Below are 19,938 nucleotides of genomic sequence, written 5' to 3' on the forward strand. Positions count from 1 at the left end.
GACACCAAGGTTGTGAACAGACTAGTTTAGTCTCAGAAATTAGCCAGGAAGAGGGATGGAGTTGGTTGCTAGGGAACAGAATTTGGAGCACGGACCAAAAACAATGGCTTCTGCCTTCCCGATATTTAATTGGAGGAAATTTCTGCTCATCCAGTACTGGATGTCGGCTAAACAGTCTGATGATTTAGCAGCAGTGGAGGAGTCGAGAAAGGTGATGGTGAGATAGTCAATGTACATGTAATGCTGTGCTTTTAGTTGATGTCACCAAGGGGCATACTGATGAGAAATAGAAGGAGGCCAACGATAGATCCTTGGGGAACACCAGAGGTAACGGCGCAGGAGCAGGAAGAGAAGCCATAGCAAGCCATAGCAAGAGGTAAATTGCAATGTGAGTTTCCTAATCTCCGTGAAAGGGTTTTACCCACGGGGTGGGGTGGGGTGGAGGGGGTTGCTTATGAAGAGGAAGAATGTGGTGATGAGTAAGCTCAGGCTGTTCTCATGCATTTTCTAGTGACCAGTTGTATCATGGTATTGTAATGGCCAGAAAGCAGGTTGGTTGATAGTGTACACTACCATATGAGGAATAGGATGTGGCTGGTCAATGAATAGATGAAACTGGGTGAAAAAACATTAAATAAACAGCATGCTTTATTTTTCACTAAACCACCTTTGATCGTGGGACCCCTTGGATTTAATGGTCTGTTTCATATTCAGAAACCCCAAGTTCCATTTCAGTGTTTTAGCAATCATTAAGGTTGGGATTCATTTGCCGAGAATCTTATATTGAAGTAGAGAAATTTGGATTGCTTGACAGTGATATTTTGACCTAACTGCAAGCAAAACATGCAATTCAGCAAAAGACTGGATCATGTTCTATTTGACTTGTGTCTACTGCATATGCTTTTGCCCTGGTAAAATAATTGGAGTGGCATTTGTCAAGTTTATTCAGCAATGGAGTAGGTGCTGTTATCTTAGTTGTGCCAGTATTATGAGTAGTTCCTAAATAGTTTCTGTGAAAGCGACAACTCAGCAGTTCATCCAGCAGCATCCACTGCAGGTGGAACTTTCCTTTGGAGCGGGCCGTTCCAGGGAATGAGGCAGTCGTGGCACTCCCAGGTAAGGTGATGATTGGAGTATGTGATTTAGCATAGTGATTGTGATTTTAAGCAGAAAATCTGGTGAATTTCCATACTTACCACATCTCATGCAATTTGCTGTCCAAATGGCACAGTTTTGCATTAATGTCCTAGAGCCATTGAAACTAGTTTCTGAGCACATATGACAGTACATAATTTTCTTCAATAAATCACGTGCCCCAGTAATAATGCCCCTTTAAGAACTAGCCTTGCGGTTATGAGCTGGACAAAAAGAAGAGGTCATTCTTCTGTGTGGCAGGCTTGAGGTATCTGGGCATGCAGTCCCAGTAGCTATTAGCAAAATATTCTGAATCTTCTCATTTGATTCTTATTGAATGAAGTTCATTTTGTTTAGGTTAGAAAAATCTATTGAGCAAATAATTTTAAGCATGCTTTTACCCTGTTTGGGCAAGCAAGGGTTAAATTCAAATTCAAACCATATAAAAACATTCTGTACCTTTTACATGGTAGACTGGTTAAAAGCATCAAATCAGACTAAAGAGTGTCATGTTAATAAGGTTTATCATATCGCTATGAATCTTAAATCATGTTCAGCAATGCCTGTTTTAATTGCATTAAACTAACAATATGCTCTTTCCACTAATTAGGCCCTTTAGGCATGTCTACATTAAAGTATCTTTAATTTTCCTATGCACTGCTCATAAAACAAATCACAGATTCTCCCTATATGCTCACGCGATTCAACCAAAGGCTTTTGAAAATATGCAAAATTGAAAAGATCTCTGTTTAGGAGTTATTAATTTATGAGGTTTCAGTTCATATGAAGAAGGAGAAGATTAGTTTCTACCTAGTGAGATTGCAAAGCTCGAATGTGTCAGAATTAATGTGCTTTCCTGCCATAGTCAGGTGCTATAGGATAGCTTCTGCAAGAGAGATCTGTGGAACCCAAGCTGAAATAGATACCTGAGCAAAGTAAATATAGAGCAACAGATTGGGGAGGGAATTACTAGGCTGGTAAGACGATACTGTAAACTGCAAAAGTAAGCTCAAGTTGTTTATGCGTGCAATCTGAACCTTGAGTTTGTGTTACTGCCTTTAACTTCCTCCTGTCTAGTGTTACCTTTTATAATATATATTGCTTTGATTTATAATCCTTGGACAGTGGAAATCCTCAAATGTTTGCCAGTATTCAGATCGATCTGAGATCCCAGAGGGGTGATGTCAGTGAGTGCTACAATCTTTAGGACGTGAAAAAGTGAAGATGTTGACCACCTGACCAGTGGAATTGTATTACCGGAGAATACTTTTGCAGCTAGAAAAGTCAATGGAAAGTATTAAAAGAGATTCTTTTTTACAATCAGGTAGTAGGATATTTGCTACCTTGTGATAGTGCTTGGGCCTGAAAACCCATGGTCGTTTCAGCATAGTTCCATTGTCATTTTTGCAGGAGTCCATTGCATCAGCTGGAAACTAGAATAGGATTGAGATAAGTTTGGTTTTATCATTGAACAAAAGATGGAAGAGAAACCACCGATTATAACCTTAACCATCATTACAAGGCAGATATGGAGCTGGGATAGGGACTACAAATGTGATGAATGCTCACAAAGAACAAAGAACAGTACAGCACAGGAACAGGCCATTCGGCCCTCCAAGCCTGCGCCGATCTTGATGCCTGCCTAAACTAACACCTTCTGCACTTCCGGGGCCCATATCCCTCTATTCCCTTCCTATTCATATATTTGTCAAGATGTCTCTTAAACGTCGCTATCGTATCTGCTTCCACCACCTCCCCTGGCAGCAAGTTCCAGGCACTCACCACCCTCTGTGTAAAAAACTTGCCTCGCACATCCCCTCTAAACTTTGCCCCTCGCACCTTAAACCTATGTCCCCTAGTACTGACTCTTCCACCCTGGGAACAAGCTTCTGACAATCCACTCTGTCCATGCCGCTCATAACTTTGTAAACCTCTATCATGTCGCCCCTCCACCTCCGTCGTTCCAGTGAAAACAATCCGACTTTATCCAACCTCTCCTCAAAGCTAATGCCCTCCAGACCAGGCAACATCCTGGTAAACCTCCTCTGTACCCTCTCCAAAGCCTCCACGTCCTTCTGGTAGTGTGGCGACCAGAATTGCACACAATATTCTAAGTGTGGCCTAACTAAAGTTCTGTACAGCTGCATCATGACTTGCCAATTTTTATACTCTATGCCCCGACCGATGAAGGCAAGCATGCCGTATGCCTTCTTGACTACCTTATCCACCTGCGTTGCCACTTTCAGTGACCTGTGGACCTGTATGCCCAGATCTCTGTGCCTGTCAATACTGCTAAGGGTTCTGCCATTTACTGTATACCTCCCACCTGCATTAGACCTTCCAAAATGCATTACCTCACATTTGTCTGGATTAAACTCCATCTGCCATTTCTCCGCCCAAGTCTCCAACCGATCGAGATCCTGCTGTATCCTCTGACAATCCTCATCACTGTCGGCATCTCCACCAACCTTTGTGTCGTCCGCAAACTTACTAATCAGACCAGCTACATTTTCCTCCAAATCATTTATATATACTACAAACAGCAAAGGTCCCAGCACTGATCCCTGCGGAACACCACTAGTCACTTCCCTCCATTCAGAAAAACACCCATCCACTGATACCCTCTGTCTTCTGTGACCGAGCCAGTTCTGTATCCATCTTGCCAGCTCACCTCTGATCCCGTGTGACTTCACCAGTCTGCCATGAGGGACCTTGTCAAAGGCTTTACTGAAGTCCATATAGATAACATCCACTGCCCTTCCTTCATCAATCATCTTCGTCACTTCCTCAAAAAACTCAATCAAATTAGTAAGACACGACCTCCCCTTCACAAAACCATGCTGTCTCTCGCTAATAAGTTTGTTTGTTTCCAAATGGGAGTAAATCCTGTCCCGAATAATCCTCTCTAATAGTTTCCCTACCACTGACGTAAGGCTCACCGGCCTATAATTTCCTGGATTATCCTTGCCACCCTTCTTAAACAAAGGAACAACATTGGTTATTCTCCAGTCCTCTGGGACCTCACCTGTAGCCAATGAGGATGCAAAGATTTCTGTCAAGGCCCCAGAAATTTCCTCCCTTGCCTCCCTCAGTATTCTAGGGTAGATCCCATCAGGTCCTGGGGACTTATCTACCTTAATGCTTTGCCAGACACCCAACACCTCCTCCTTTTTGATAATGAGATGACTGAGACTATCTGCACTCCCTTCCCTAGGCTCATCATCCACCAAGTCCTTCTCTCTGGTGAATACCGATGCAAAGTACTCATTTAGCACCTTGCCCATTTCCTCTGGCTCCACACATAGATTCCCATCTCTGTCCTTGAGTGGGCCAACCCTTTCCCTGGTTACCCTAAGCCTTGCTGCAGAGCTGGTATATGATTCATGGAGGTACACTTTCTGAGACCAGGCATACCTGTCTGACCACTGGTGGTTGTGGGCCCAACTGGGGCTGCAAGCCAGGAGTGTGGTCTGAGCCCTTGAGGAGGAGCACAATTAAAAAAATAATTTTTGTACCAGTGACAGATTCTCCAGATGAAATTCAGTGCGATGACTTCTTGGCTTCTGAAGTTAATTGAGCAAAGCTTGTGCATGTCATCTAATATTACAATCTACATATTCAACTCTGACCAGTTCAATTTTATGTTACTTGATAACCTACGACTATACTTATAAAAGAGCTAAGCATTAGCTGGCTCAGATGTGAGTCTTTCTAGTTTTGTCTCTTAGTCCTGCGATTAGAGTTTACTGGACAGAAACCGGGGCTGGATTTTATTCCGGCGACGGGGGTGCCAGCAGTGGGCCAGATGTTGGGGGAAGAACCCACCTCGGCCCTGCATCGGACCCCTGTTGCAATTTAACGGCGGATAGCCAATTAACTGCCTGCTGTTGGGGTCACTGTCCCTTTAAGGGACGAGCTCCTGCCTCTGGAGCTGCTGGCCAATCGGAGGGCCAGCAGCTCTGCAGTATTGGCAGTGCCACCGGGAGCGGTGACCACCGTCGGTATTACGGGAGGCCTGCAGAGGAGATGATGTCAGAGACCCTGGGACAGGTAAGTGGGGTCAAGGTTGGCTGGCCCCAGTGATGGGGGTTGGGGGTGGTGGGGTATGGTGGAGAGAGGTAGCCATCACTGCCATGAGGGCCCTCTAGGGTCCATAGATTGCCCCCAAAGGAGGGACCCCTGACCCTGCCAGGTCTCACTTAAGGGCCTTAATTGGCCTGAGGTGGGAAGGCTGTTCTCGGCCTTTCCCATCCCAGAAAAAAGGCAGGGACCCAGGACAAGGTTGGGAACGGTAACCGTTGCCATTTTGTTTGCTCTCCCAACCTCCATTCCCATCTCAAAGTGCAGGATAAATTCATGCCCCAGGTGTTTCCCCAGAGCTGGGAAGGGAGATTCGGTCGTGTCCTCACTTCCTCATGTCTTGCATGTCTCCAAGTGACCAGTTCAAATACATGTTCTCATTAGAAACGGAGGATTGCACTACGATATGATTGCTGTTTTTAGGATTTTAAAGAGACTAGATATTGTAGACCATGACAAGATATTTCACCTTGTCCAGAACAGTAGAACCAGAGGACATGGCCTGTGCTTGGGGGGGATGGTGGGGGGTAAATTCAAAACTAAAATGCAGAAACCATAGTGAGCGAGGGAGCTGGTGGAGCAGTCAGTATTGATTCATTCAGACGTAAATTTCAGAAAATAACATTTTAGGAGACAATATATGAGCAATTTGAAACATGACATGCTTGGAGGAAAAAAGTGACTTTCGATCTATGGTTCCCAAAGTTCTCCACCACTGGGGTCTGCCTCATGTCATTTTTTTTTCATATATAGTAAGTAGTGTTTTTTAGGGAGTTCTGTAGTCACAAGGACCAGGGAAGAAGGGCCCTAGAGTAATTGATATTATTTGATATTAAGATCTTCTAAATGGTTTAATTTAAAGGGTTAAATCATGGCAGGAGAGCTCAAAGCTGTGGTCTGGTCCTCATGCTCTATGTGGGAAGCCGGAACAATTCCAGTGCCCTGGACCAGCATGTGTGCAGGAAGTGTGTCCAGTTGCAGCTCCTGGAAGCCTGTGTTTCAGAGCTGGAGTGGCAGCCGGGGACACTGTGGAGCATCCACAAGGTGGAGAGTATCATGGATAGTATAGAGAGGTGGCCACAACGCAGGCTCAGACTCCACAGGCAGGAAGGGAATGGGATACCACCAGGCAGAGCTAGAGGACTTGGCAGGCAGTGCAGGAATCTCATGTGGCTATTCCCCTGCAAAACAGCTTTGGATACTGTTGGGGGAAATGGCCTCTCGGGGGAAAGCAGCAACAGCCCAATTCATTGCACCACGGTTCGCTCTGATGAACAGGGGATGAGTAAAAAGTGTGGGAATGCAATAGTTATAGGGGATTCAATTGTAAGGGGAATAGATAGGCGTTTCTGTGGCCGCAAAAGAGACTCCAGGATGATATGTTGCCTCCCTGGTGCTAGGGTCAAGGATGTCACAGAGCGGTCACAGGACATTCTGAAGGGGGACGGTGAACAGCCAATGGGTGTGGTACACATTGGTACAAATGATGTAGGTAAAAAGAAGGATGAGGTCCTAAAAGCAGAATAAAGGGAGTTAGTAATTAAGTTGAAAAGTAGGACCTCAAAGGTAGTGATTTCAGGATTACTACCAGTGCCACATGCTAGACAGAATAGAAATAGCAGGATATATTGGATGAATAGGTGGCTGAAGAGATGGTGTGAGGGGGAGGATTTTAGATTCCTGGGACATTGGGCTGGTTCTGGGGGAGGTGGGACCAGTACAAACTAGACGGGTTACACCTGGGCAGGACCGGGACTGATGCCCTCGGCGGAGCATTTGCTGGAGTGGTTGGGGAGGGTTTAAACTAAAATGGCAGGGGGATGGGAACCTTTGCAAGGAGTCAGAGGAGGGGGGATCAAAGACAATAACAAAAGACAGTAAGGGGAAATAAGAAAAGTGATAGGCAGAGAAATCAAGGGCCAGAATAAAACAGGGCCACAGTGAAAAATAGTGGGAAGGGGCCAAGTAATGTTAAAAAGACAAGCCTGAAGGCTTTGTGCCTTAACGCGTGGAGCATTCACAATAAAGTGGATGAATTAATCATGCAAATAGATGTAAACGGCATGATAGAGTCAGGATTATGGAGACATGGCTGCAAGGTGACCAGAGATGGGAAATGAACATCCAGGGATAGTCAGTATTTAGGAAGTACAGAAAAAAAGCAAAAGGCGGTGGAGTTGCATTGCTGGTTAAAGAGGAAATTAACACAATAGTGAGGAAAGATATTAGCTCTGACGTTGTGGAATCTGTATGGGTATAGCTGAGAAACACTAAGGGGCAAAAGAACATTAGTGGGGGTTGTATATAGACCCCCAAACTGTAGTGGTGTTGTTGGGAATGGCATTAAACAGGAAATTAGAGATGCATGCAATAAAGGATCATCTGTAATTATGGGTGAATTTAATCTGCATGTAGATTGGGCAAATCAAATTAGTCACAATACCGTTGAGGAGGAATTCTTGGAGTGTATACGGGATGGTTTTCTGGACCAGTACATTGAGGAACCAACTAGAGAACAGGCCATCCTAGACTGGGTATTGTGTAATGAGAGAGGAATAATTGACAATCTAGTTGTGCAAGACCCTTGGGGATGAGCGACCATAATATGATAGAATTCTTCATCAAGATGGACAGTGATGTAGTTGATTCTGAGATTAGGGTCCTGAATCTTAGTAAAGGAAACTACGAAGGTATGAGGCACATGTTGGCTATGATGGATTGGGAAACGTTACTTAAAGGGATGACGGTGGAAAGGCAATGGCAAATATTCAAAGAGCACATGGATGAACTGCAACAATTGTTTATTCCTATATTAAATTAAAAGCAAAATACTGCAGATGCTGAAAATCTGAAATAAAAACGAGAAATGCTGGAAATACTCAGCAGGTCTGGCAGCATCTGTGCAGAGAGAAGCAGAGTTAACGTTTCAGGTCAGAGACCCTTCTTCAGAACTGACAAATATTGGAAATGTAAAAGGTTTTAACCAAGTAAAGCAGGGGTGGGACAAGAGATAAGAAAGGTAAAGGTGTTGATAGGACAGGGTCACAGAGAAAAATTGACCAGAAGGTCATGGAACAAAGGCGGTATGTTAATGGTGTGCTGAAAGACAAAATGTTAGTAAAGAGAGGGTGTGAATGATTGTAAAGCACAGAGCACTCCAAGGGCAAACATTAAAAAAAACACATAAAAAAAAACAAAAGTGGGTAAGCATAATTGAAACAAACTGAAAAACCTGAAATAAAATAACCAAATAAAAAAGGAAAAAGAAAAAATACCTAAGTATAAAAAGGGGGACCCGTTATGCTTTGAAATTATTGAACTCAATGTTCAGTCCAGCTGGCTGTGGTGTGCCTAATCGGTAAACGAGGTGCTGTTCCTCGAGCTTGTGTTGATGTTCGTTCGAACACTGCAGCAATCCCAGGACAGAGATGTGAGTCTGAGAGCAGGGCTGTGTGTTGAAATGGCAAGCAACCGGAAACTCGGGGTCGTCCTTACGGACTGCAAGGCGGTCACCCAATCTGCATTTGGTCTCCCCAATGTAGAGGAGACCACATTGTGAGCAGCGAATACAGTATACTAAACTGAAATAAAGTACAAGTAAATCGCTGCGTCACCTGAAAGGAGTGTTTGGGGCCTGGAATAGTGAGGAGAGAGGAAGTAAATGGGCAGGTATTACACCTCCTGCGATTGCAGGGGAAGGTGCCAAGGGAAGGGGACGAGCTGGTGGGGGTAATGGAGGAGTGGACGAGGGTGTCACGGAGGGAATGATCCCTTCGGAATGCTGACAGGGGGAGGGTAGATGCGTTTGGTGGTGGCATCACGCTGGGCGTGGCGGAAGTGGCGGAGGATGATCCTTTGGATGTGGAGGCTGGTGGGGTGGAAAGGTGAGGACAAGGGGAACCCTGTCGTCGCGGTTCTGGGAGGGAGGGGAAGGGGTGAGGGTAGAGGTGCGGGAAATGGGCCGGACACGGTTAAGGGCCCTGTCAACAACAGTGGGGGGGGGAATCCTCGGTTGAGGAAAAAGGAAGACATATCGGAAGCACTGTCATGGAAGGTAGCATCATCAGAGCAGATGCGTCGGAGACGGAGAAACTGGGAGAATGGAATGGAGTCCTTACAGGAGGCAGGGTGTGAAGAAGTGTAGTCGAGGTAGCTGTGGGAGTCGGTGGGCTTATAATGAATATTCATAGACAGCCTAGCCCCAGAAACAGAGACAGAGAAGTCGAGGAAGTGTTGGAGATGGACCATGTAAAGATGAGAGAAGGGTGGAAATTAGAAGCAAAGTTAATAAAGGTTTCTAGTTCCGGGCAGGAGCAGGAAACTGAACCGATACAGTCATCAATGTACCGGAAAAAGAGTTGGGGGAGGGGACCAGAGTAGGACTGGGACAAGGAATGTTCAACACATCCCACAAAAAGACAGGCATAACTGGGACCCATGCAGGTACCCATAGCAACACCTTTTACTTGGAGGAAGTGAGTGGAGTCGAAGGAGAAGTTGTTCAATTTGAGAACAAGTTCAGCCAGGCGGAGGAGGGTGGTGGTGGATAGGGACTAGTTGGGCCTATGTTCAAGGAAGAAGCTGAGAGCCCTCAAACCGTCCTGGTGGGGGGATGGAGGTGTAAAGAGATTGGACGTCCATAGTGAAGAGGAGGTGTTTAGGGCCAGGAAACTGTAAATTGTCAAAATGACGTAGGGCATCAGAAGAGTCACGGATGTAGGTGGGAAGAAACTGGACCAGGGGCGAAAAGATAGAGTCAAGATAGAAAGAAATAAATTCAGTGGGGCAGGAACAGGCTGAAACAATGGGTCTGCCGGGACAGTCCTGTTTATGAATTTTGGGAAAGAGGTAGAAGCGGGCTGGCCGGGGTTGCAGGACTATGAGGTTGGAAGCTGTAGCGGGAAGATCTCCAGAGGAGATGAGATCAGTGACAGTTCTGCGGACAGTAGCTTGATGTTTGATGGTGGGGTTATGGTCCGGGGGAGGTAGGATGAAGTGTCTGAGAGTTGGCGCTGAGCTTCTACAAGATAGAGGTCGGTATGCCAGACAACAGCAGCACCACCCTTATCTGCAGGTTAGACCTGAGAGAATGGAGTGCGGCAAGTTCAGAGGGCGGCAAGTTAGAGTGAGTAAGGGGGGCAGAGAAATTGAGACGGCCGATGTCTCTCCGACAGTTTTCAATGAAAAGATCAAGAGCGGGTAAGAGGCCAGAGGGAAGGGTCCAGGTAGAGGGGGAATGCTGGAGGCAGGTGCTTATTGTTTATTCCTGACTGGTGCACAAGTAAAATGGGAAAGGTAGCCAAACCATGGCTTACAAGGGAAATTAGAGATAGTATTAGATCCAAGGAAGAGGTGTATAAATTCGCCAGAAACAACAACAGACCTGAGGATTGGGAGCAGTTTAGAATTCAGCAAAGGAGGACCAAGGGATTGATTAAGAAGCGCAAAATGGAGTACGAGAGCAAGCTTGCAGGGGCCATAAAGACTGACTGTAAAAGTTTCTCTCGGTATGTGAAGAGAAAAAGATTGGTGAAGATAAATGTAGGTCCTTTACAGTCAGAAACGGGAATTTATTATGGGGAACAAAGAAATGGCTGACCAACTAAATGCATACTTGGTTCTGTCTTCACAAAGGAGGATACAAATATCATACCAGAAATGTTGGGGTTTCGTGAGAGAGAGAAACTGAAAGAAATCAGTATGATTAGAGAAATGGTGTTGGGGAAACTGATGGGATTGAAGGCCAATAAATTCCCGGGGCCTGATGGTATGCATCCCGGAGTACTTAAGGAAGTGACCCTAGAAATAGTGGATGCATTGGCTCTGAAACAGTTCCTACAGATTGGAGTGTAGCTAATGTAACCCCACTATTTAAAAAGGGAGGTAGAGAGAAAGCAGGGAATTATAGACCATCAGCCTGACGTCGGTAGTGGGGAAAATTCTAAAGTCCATTATCAAAGACTCTATAGCAGAGCACTTGGAGAACAGTGGTAGAATCGGACAGAGTCAGCATGGCTTGACAAATCTACTAAAATTCTTCGAGGATGTAGCTAGTAGAGTTGATGAGAGGGAGCCAGTAGATGCGGTTTATTTGGACTTTCAGAAGGCTTTCGACAAAGTCCCACATAAGAGATTAGTGTGTAAAATTAAAGTGCATGGGATTGGGGGTAGTGTATTGCGATGGATAGAAAATTGGTTGGTGGACAGTAAACAAAGAGTAGGGATAAATGGGCCTTTTTCCGAATGGCAGGCAGTGACTAGTGGGGTACTGCAGGGATTGGTGCTAGGACCTCAGCTATTCACAATATATATTAATGATTTAGATGAGGAAACTAAATGTAATATCTCCAAATTTGCAGGTGACACAAAACTGGGTGGGAGGGTGAGTTGTGAGGAGGATGCAGAGAGGCTTCAGGGTGATTTGGACAAGTTGAGTGAGTGGGCTAATGCATGACAGATGCAGTATAATGTGAATAAATTTGAGGCTATCCACTTTGGTAGCAAAAACAGGGAGGCAGTTTATTATCTGAATGGCTATAAACTAAGAGAGGGGAATATGCAACGAGACCTGGGTGTTCTCGTACACCAGTCACTGACGGTAAACATGCAGGTCCAACAGGCAGTAAAAAAGGCAAATGGTATGTTGGCCTTCATAGCGAGAGGATTCGAGTACAGAAGCAGGGATGTCTTGCTGCAATTATACAGGGCCTTGGTGAGGCCACACCTGGAATATTGTGTGCAGTTTTGGTCTCCTTATCTGAGGAAGGATGTTCTTGCTATAGAGGGAGTGCAGCAAAGGTTTACCAGACTGATTCCTGGGATGGAGGGACTGACGTATGAGGAGAGATTGAGTCAGTTAGGATTATATTTGCTGGAGTTCAGAAGAGTGAGGGGGGAATCTCATAGAAACCTATAAAATTCTAACAGGACTTGACCAGGTAGATGCAGGAAGGATGTTCCTGATGGTGGGGGAGTCCAGAACCAGGGGCCATAATCTAAGGATATGGGTTAAACCATTCAGGACTGAGATGAGGAGACATTTCTTCATCCAGAGAGTGGTGAACCTGTGGAATTCGCTACCACAGAAAGCAGTTGAGGCCAAAATATTGAATGTTTTCAAAGAACGAGTTAGATATAGCTCTTGGGTTTAAAGGGATCAAAGGATATGGGGTGAAAGTGGGAACATGTTACTGGGCTGGACGATCAGCCACAATCATAATGAATGGCGGAGCAGGCTCGAAGGGCCGAATGGCCTACTCCTGCTCCTATTGTCTATGTTTCTATATTTCTGGGTCTGTTGTAATCTAATTGATAAAGATTGATTGCTATGATTAGTCAATAACTCTTTTATTGTTATATTTTACAATGAACCAGGGTGGTAGAAGGCAAATTAGAAGGACCTTGGTCTTCTTTTCATCTAGCACTTCCTATGCTCCTATGTAACATTGGCAGAGACTAAGGAACAGGTTATCAGTCCATTAACTGGGCTAGAAATGATGCATGGCACAAGAGAGCAAAAGAGTTGGGAATAAAATATCTTACCTTTTAAAAGAAAACAAACAAAAAAATCAGATTAAATCACAGACTGCAAATGGCTTAAGCAGCTATGCTTTTATTTTTGCTTTCAAAACAGAGATAACATGCTGAAGAAATATGGCAAAGCTTCGATTGTCATTGTTTTCTAGGATAGCAAAACTGGTTTGGTAGCTATACATTTTATTTTTGCATTTCAAATATTTGTGATTGTTACATAAAGTCTAAGGTCAGCTAAAACAAGTAAGGCATCTTTTGGTCATCCTGGAGCATATATTTTATGTAAAAAGCCTTTGTTCCTATTTGTCATTGAACATTAAAATTGGATTGGACCACACAAGGCCCAATCTAGTAATATAAGTCAAACCATAATGCTACATCCCTCCCTCTTCTCATAACTCTCCCATATAAAATCAAGTTTAATGACAATTAAACAAAAAAAACATTTTTTCTGTATTCAGTTTGACTGAACAGTGCACAATCAGTGCTGAAGAGCCATTGAAAATATACCTGGAATCTCATTAACACTTGCCCTCACTGTGTTCACATCTTCACACAAACAAAACAAGCGAACACCTGACTGAAAATGGTCCATCTGAACATCTAGTTCATAAAGAAGCAATGTGCTGCACAGTTGCATCACACTTTCTTCCCCAGTTTCATATGTTATCCTGAGGCTGATTTTTCCAGGAAAAAGGCAGATACCTTACAACACAAACAGAATACCTTCTCTTCTGCACCCAAGCATGATGTAAACAGTATTGTCAAACCAGCTTTATGATTTAAAAGGTCATAACATTTGTAGGGATGTATGATGACCACATTTTTAATTTAAAAATGATATGGAAATTTTATGCATTGCAAGACACATTTAAAAATGGAACAGCAAAATACTGGAAATCTAATGAAAGGTCACAGACCTGAAATGTTAACTCTGTTTTTCTCTCCACAGATGCTGCCTGACCTGCTGAGTATTTCCAGCATTTTCTGTTTTTTGTTACATTCAAAAATGGATCTAATTCAGAGCTATTCAGGAATACTAAATACTAAGGCTGGCCATTGTTGATTTTACAAGTTCCTAGATATTATTCACTTACCAATGAATTTAAGCCTGATGTGTGCTTTTCAAAATAATGTTTGTAAGGGTATAGTTTTATTCTTTAGTACCTGCAGTAATAACCTATCCCCAGTCTCCTCTTACTAGGCGAGAGAGCAGGCCATTGGGCATTGCATATCAAGGTAATAACCTAGCTGCCATTCTTTATTGCCAGATTGGAGACTCAAAGAGAAACCATGGATAACCTACCTCTAATTTCCCGTTGCCTATCAGATAGATACCTGTCTCTTAATTCAGCACCTCTTCACAGCAAAAGCTTGGAAATCAAATAAGCTTACTGCTGCTCCAAAGACTTATATTTCTGTGCTACTATTTTATGAGAATTCTGGTTTTGCCAGCTATAAATTCCTGCTGACAATCCCCTTTGAACTCTTATGTAGAACTCATGCAGAACCCCTTTTTTAACTCAACCCAAGCACAATAAGTTGGAAATGATGTATGGGAACTAGATGTTAATGCAACACTTGGTTCGCACCCTATCACAAGTAGTTTATTGACTAGAACATCAGCATCAGTTGTGAATCAGAGCAGGCTGCCTCACACCCCTGAGTCCATCAACCATGTGTGATCAGTGTTATCAGTTCAAAGCCAGATTGGTAGGTGGGAGGAAACTTCTCACCTCAGTGAGGAGAAGCAGCCAGAATTTTGTCTGACATAAAGCAAACTGTCTGGCACAAGATAAACCTCCCACCGGCTGAATGTGACAGTTTGTTAAAGTGAAAATTCAACTTGGCAAGGGTGAAAAGCAAAATAGTACATCAAAAATCCAATTTCAAAAGGTAATGTATAATACCTTTCCTGTTTGAGAGGCTACTTTCATCACTCAAAGAGTAAGGCTATGTACCCATAAGTATAGACCAGAGAATGTCTCAGTATATAGAATATTTTTGAGTCTGAGGAAGAAATACACTAAATATACCTTTATTTATTCATTCATGGGATGTGGGTGTCACTGGCTACGCTGGCATTTATTTCCCATCCCTAATTGCCCTTCAGAAGGTGGTGGTGAGCTGCCTACTTGAACTGCTGCAATCTATATGGTGTAGGTGCTGTTAGGAAGGGAGTTCCAGGATTTTGACCCATGTAAGTAACAAAAATAAGTTAATAAGGTGAATACAAGGGTATGGTCTTGTTGGTGCTGACCACCCTCTAGTACTTCATCAAGTGGCTAATTCTTCATGCGTAAACAGAGACAGTAAGCATTGATGGGCTATTCAATCTTGTGAGATATAATAGACAAGCTTGATCCCATCATTATCTTCGGCCTAAAGATTTGGGTGTGCCCATGTTGCACCCTTGATATTGGTCCTTGGGCCTCATTTCCATGAAGTGGATGATCCGTGGAGGGTACGAGGCAGCTCACTTGGCGAAATATGTTTGAAGATTGGGCCACTGCCATGATAGGAGTGACCCTTAGGTAAGTGAGAAAATTGGAGGGGGGCAACTAGGAAGCAAGATAGCAGTAGCTGTGGTTGGGGTGGGTGGGGGATCAACAGTTGAGGTGGGGGGGTGGGGTATTAGTAGTTGTGAAGCAGCACCTATGGAAGAGCCTGTCACTCTAGAATTGGCCTTTATAGCCACTCCAGGCGCTGCTTCACAAACCACTGACCACCTCCAGGCGCGTATCATTGTCTCCCGAGATAAGGAGGCCCAAAAGAAGAAAGAAAAAAAAAGATGGGAGGGGAAACATAGGAACAGGAGTAGGACTATTCAGCCCGTCAAGCCTGTTCCACCATGCATGGCTTATCTGTATTCTAACCCGCCTTGGCTCCATATGCTTTTATACCCTTCACTAGCCAAAATCTATAGATCTCAGATTTAAAATTACTAACTGAGCTAGCATCCAGTACTTTTGTGGGAGAGTCTTCCACACTTCTACCACCAGTCATGTGAATAAGTGTTTCCTAATTTCTTTCCTGAATAGCCTGGGGGGCGGGGGGAGGTTGGGGAATGAGGAAATCATTAGTCTGACTGGTGACTCCCACATTCTTTTATGATGGGAATGAGGGGAGCAGCACTCTGGCTCTACATTCAGCATTCAGGTAAGTCTATTTTAAAAACATGGAGCGAGGCCATGGAGGGATTTTATATTTCAGGGGCTGGATTTTAAGAGCCTGCCGCCGATCTTGGCAACAAGCTGAAAAAATGGCGGCCCTCATGTGTGGGCCACATGCCAAAGAGCCACTGCAATCTCCTGCGCGGTGGCTCATTTAATAGCTGGGTGGTCTGCCCCCTTCACCCCCCCCGAATCACGTGGAGGCAGTGGGCTGTCCGTTGCTGGCAATGGCATCAGCTGGCGCCATTTCTAAAGGGCAGCCAGCCTTGCTGGCATATTTATATTTTTAAAGGTACCCCCCCCAGCAAAATTTATCAATAAATTTCTAACGCCTCTTTCCCAACCCCCCCAATAACAATTACATTAACTATTTGCCCTTTCCCACTCCAAAACACCTTTTAAGTCTGACCTTTCCCCATCCAGTTTAAAGTTCACCCCTTATGTTTATTTGACCCCAATCCCCCCTCCTCCCGCACTGAAAATCTTAACTCGTCCCCCACCCCCCCCAACCAGTGTCACGTCGGCTTTCCCCAGACAGGAGTGCCGGCCGCCGCACTGAGGATCGTGGCGGGCCCGGAAGATTAAAGGTAAGTTTATTTAAATTTATTCATCCCGTTCATTTAAATATTGCAATTCAGTTCCCGTCTCCTAGCAGCAGGGGGAACGCCATGGAGCCTCGCTGCCGCTGGGTTAATCGGGCCAGGCCCTCCTGGCGTTGGCCTCCATGGATGGCCTCTGCCGGAACAATCTTCTGCCCCCCCCCGCCTCACAGCCCCACCTGGTGGGCTTGGTAAAATCCAGCCCCAGATGTTGTGGATACCAGCAGCCAATGTAGATCAGCGAGGACAGGGATGATGGGCGAGCAGGACTTGATGCATGATAGGTAAAGGCTGCACCTAAGACCAATCCAGTGAGCAGCTTTTTTACATTTTAGATCTCATGAAAAATTCTAAAAGGCCAGTTTGGTAAGAGGCCAGCATATTGCAAAAAGAAAAGTTCCATTTTTAGAGAATGCTAATGGTGAGGAATTTGTGGATGGTGAACTAAAATAACTTAAACGAAGTTTTATTTTTAATTTAAAAGACAATTCCAGCAAAATATTGCCAATATAATGGATATGAGCTAGCTATGGACTTTAAAATCATGTAACTTAAAAAATCTTGCCCTTCAAAAATATACATTTAATATCTTTGAATTACTAAGATATTGTAAATTAAAGTTTTGTTGCTGTCATTGTTTGGTCAATTAACCATGCGGCTGTGATTTTGACTGCATTCTGGCTGACCAACTGATGAAGTTTTTTTATTAGATTTCAGTGACTTCATTAAAATGGAGGCTGTTTTGTCCAAGTTAGTTTTGTTTGGGAAAGTAATTTAAAATTAAATAAAGTAGCTATCAATCAGTGATTATAAAATGGAATTGTAATAACCTAGCCTCAGGCAAATGCCACCTATATAGCTTGATACAAATTGTCATGCTAGGCCCCCACCTGCTGAGAATGAGGCACATTAATTTTGTCCTGAACATTGATTTTAAACTGTTACTGGAGTGGAGAAAGAACTTGTTAAACAGATTAGCCGTGGCTGGAAAATACATTTGCATATTAACAGACAGTGTTTGGAAAGACAAAGCAGCCATTCCCTGATGCTTTTAACCCACCATGGACGTTTGAGAACCAGACATTGAAAGTGGGGGAGCTCGCATTCCAGGTTGACTGCTAAGATGGCCGAATACACAAATGGACATGGTCAAACCAGCTAGTCACATGACTAATCTGCTGGGCAACCTGAGTTTTTTGAATTTGTACAAACAGTTTGGGCAGAAAGTCTGTTTGCTCCTGGACTGAGAAGATCTCTCTCCCGTCTGCTGCCATCTCTTTCTCACAAGCCTCTGAATCCACTGAAGACACATGAACCCCAAAAGAGAAAAGTCTCCTACAGGGAACAAGGTTTAAAAAGAATACTAGGCTCCAATGAAAAGCAAGATCTACCTACAATCAAGGACTCTGCTTAAGAACCATAACAAAAACTCTTCAGATATTGCCTAAAACCTTTCCACTTTATTTTTCTTCTGCTCTTTTCTATCTCTATTTGCATATGTGTATCACGTATGCATGCTAGTGTGGGCGTGTCGCGTATCCGTAGGTGTCAACCGAATTAGAGTTTAAGTTTGAGTTTAATAAATTTCAACTTTACTTCTTTAAAGCTAAAAAAGCCTGTTTGTGCTGGTTTATTTGCCTTATAATTGGAAAGCAGTGAACAAGGATTCACCAAGGGGGAGCTAAAAACACGGTGTGTTTAAAATTAAACCCTGTTACACTAAGACCCGGTGAAGGCTGAGAGGGACTCCTAGACACCTTTCTCACCTGGTCGTAACAAAATGAAAACACAGTGAGAGAGAATACAATAAGTAAACAAAGACAATGGTAATGCCTTTGTGCAAGCAGCAGAACCAGTCTTATCCAAATATTCACCAAACTCATGTCATCTTAGTACACCATTATCCATCTGAATGAGAGACATCTTCACTTCTCCTCAGAGTCGAAGATTTCAATGTGCTCTGAGAGTATCAGATCAATGATCTGGTTCTGGTACATCATGTACACTGCCATGTTTGAGGTTTCCTTTTCAGGCCACATAAGAGTTGGTCCAAATACGATGCCTAAACTCTGCGATGACATTAGATTCACCAACGCTTTTGCTATAATCCTGGAATTAGAAAGGATAGAGAAAAGAAACATGATTACAGCACTAGTCTGTTTTAGTCAGTAGCAAGAATACACTATATTCCAGTATTTGGGTGAAACTTTAGCTCATAAAAATTAAAGATTTCAATGCTGGGGAGTAGAAAAATTTCAACCATTCTGAAGCTAGTGTTAGCATCAGCTCAGTTCAAGTACAAAATCAGAATAAATCCTGCCATATGCTGTCTCGACAATGCTCTTTAACCTCAACCTGGGAGGACCTTCCCTCAGTTAACTAGAGGAAAAAAGAGATATTAAGCTGAATTTTATTTTTAAAAAGCTTTGAGCCTTAATTGTTGCCACCAGTTGTGGATAAATACATGCTAAACAATGCATGTTAAAGAAATGGGGAGGTTGCATTGAAGGCAAGAGATATATTTTGCTGCACCTGTGTGACTTTTTCACTTCCCGTGCCAGCCAACCTTATGGTTTGCTGAGGCAGATTTACTGCCAATCTGTGCCAAGTTATGAACATATTTCTTTGTACATCAAGAACTCGATTAAAACTGTTCAAACTTCCACTTCACATCTTTATAACTGGCTTACAAAAAGAGACTTTTATCTTTTTTTGCCACATTATAGCAGTTACTACTCTTTAAAGTACTTCACTGGCTGTAAAATGCTTTGTAATATCTTGTGGTCATGAAAGGTGCTATATAACTGAAAGTCTTTTTCTATCTTTCTTCTATCTGTTTGGACTGAATTTACATCCAAATCCCAGAGTGCGAGACAATTTAAACCAACTGCACATCAGCTCACTGTGTTCTCGTCAATGTTATCACTATATTCACAAGATAAAAGATTAACTATCAAATGGTCTACAGATGACAATGTGCCCCGGATTTTACTCTGCTGCCCTAAGTCACATGGTATATCAGTGAAAACAGTGGGAAAATCAAAAAGCGAGACCTAGAGATGCATCCCCGAGCCGTCCTAAATTTTCTTCACTCGCCCAAGTAGGGAAGCCAGCATGGAGACAGTAGAGGGGTGGCAGTATTTTGACATCAAGCTTTACAAGGAAGGTCCAATGATGCTTTTTCTGGAGGGAGAAGTCCTAGAATTGCCCTCTATTCTCAGGCTCTATCACCTTACTTAGGTTCAGGCCCAATCCAAGGCCTTAAAAATTATTTGACCTCTGATCTTTGGGGAAATTCTTCCCCCTTTAAAGCGGATCGCTTTGCTTCTGGTGTTGTAGTAGGTATCATTAGCACTTCCAGTTAATATCCAACAACAATAATTTATACAGTGCCTTTAATGTAATAAAATGTTCCAAGG

At 43.6% G+C, this 19,938-nt stretch overlaps 2 protein-coding genes across 5 annotated transcripts in view; one reads left to right on the top strand and one right to left on the bottom strand.

Annotated features, from left to right (window-relative positions):
* Window positions 1-19,938, top strand: part of gtdc1 (glycosyltransferase-like domain containing 1) — an 872,535-nt gene that overhangs the window by 817,949 nt on the left and 34,648 nt on the right. The gene's annotated exons all lie outside the window — the stretch shown is intronic.
* Window positions 12,783-19,938, bottom strand: part of arhgap15 (Rho GTPase activating protein 15) — an 806,049-nt gene continuing 798,893 nt past the window's right edge. For all 4 annotated transcript variants that reach the window (XM_068034997.1, XM_068035000.1, XM_068034998.1 and 1 more), the window contains one exon: window positions 12,783-18,628. In XM_068034997.1, the coding sequence (XP_067891098.1) occupies window positions 18,445-18,628 (184 nt within the window). In that variant the 3' untranslated portion in view covers window positions 12,783-18,444. The remainder of the gene's footprint in view (window positions 18,629-19,938) is intronic.

This window comes from Heterodontus francisci, chromosome 7, assembly GCF_036365525.1.
Source record: "Heterodontus francisci isolate sHetFra1 chromosome 7, sHetFra1.hap1, whole genome shotgun sequence".
Lineage (NCBI taxonomy): Eukaryota > Metazoa > Chordata > Chondrichthyes > Heterodontiformes > Heterodontidae > Heterodontus > Heterodontus francisci.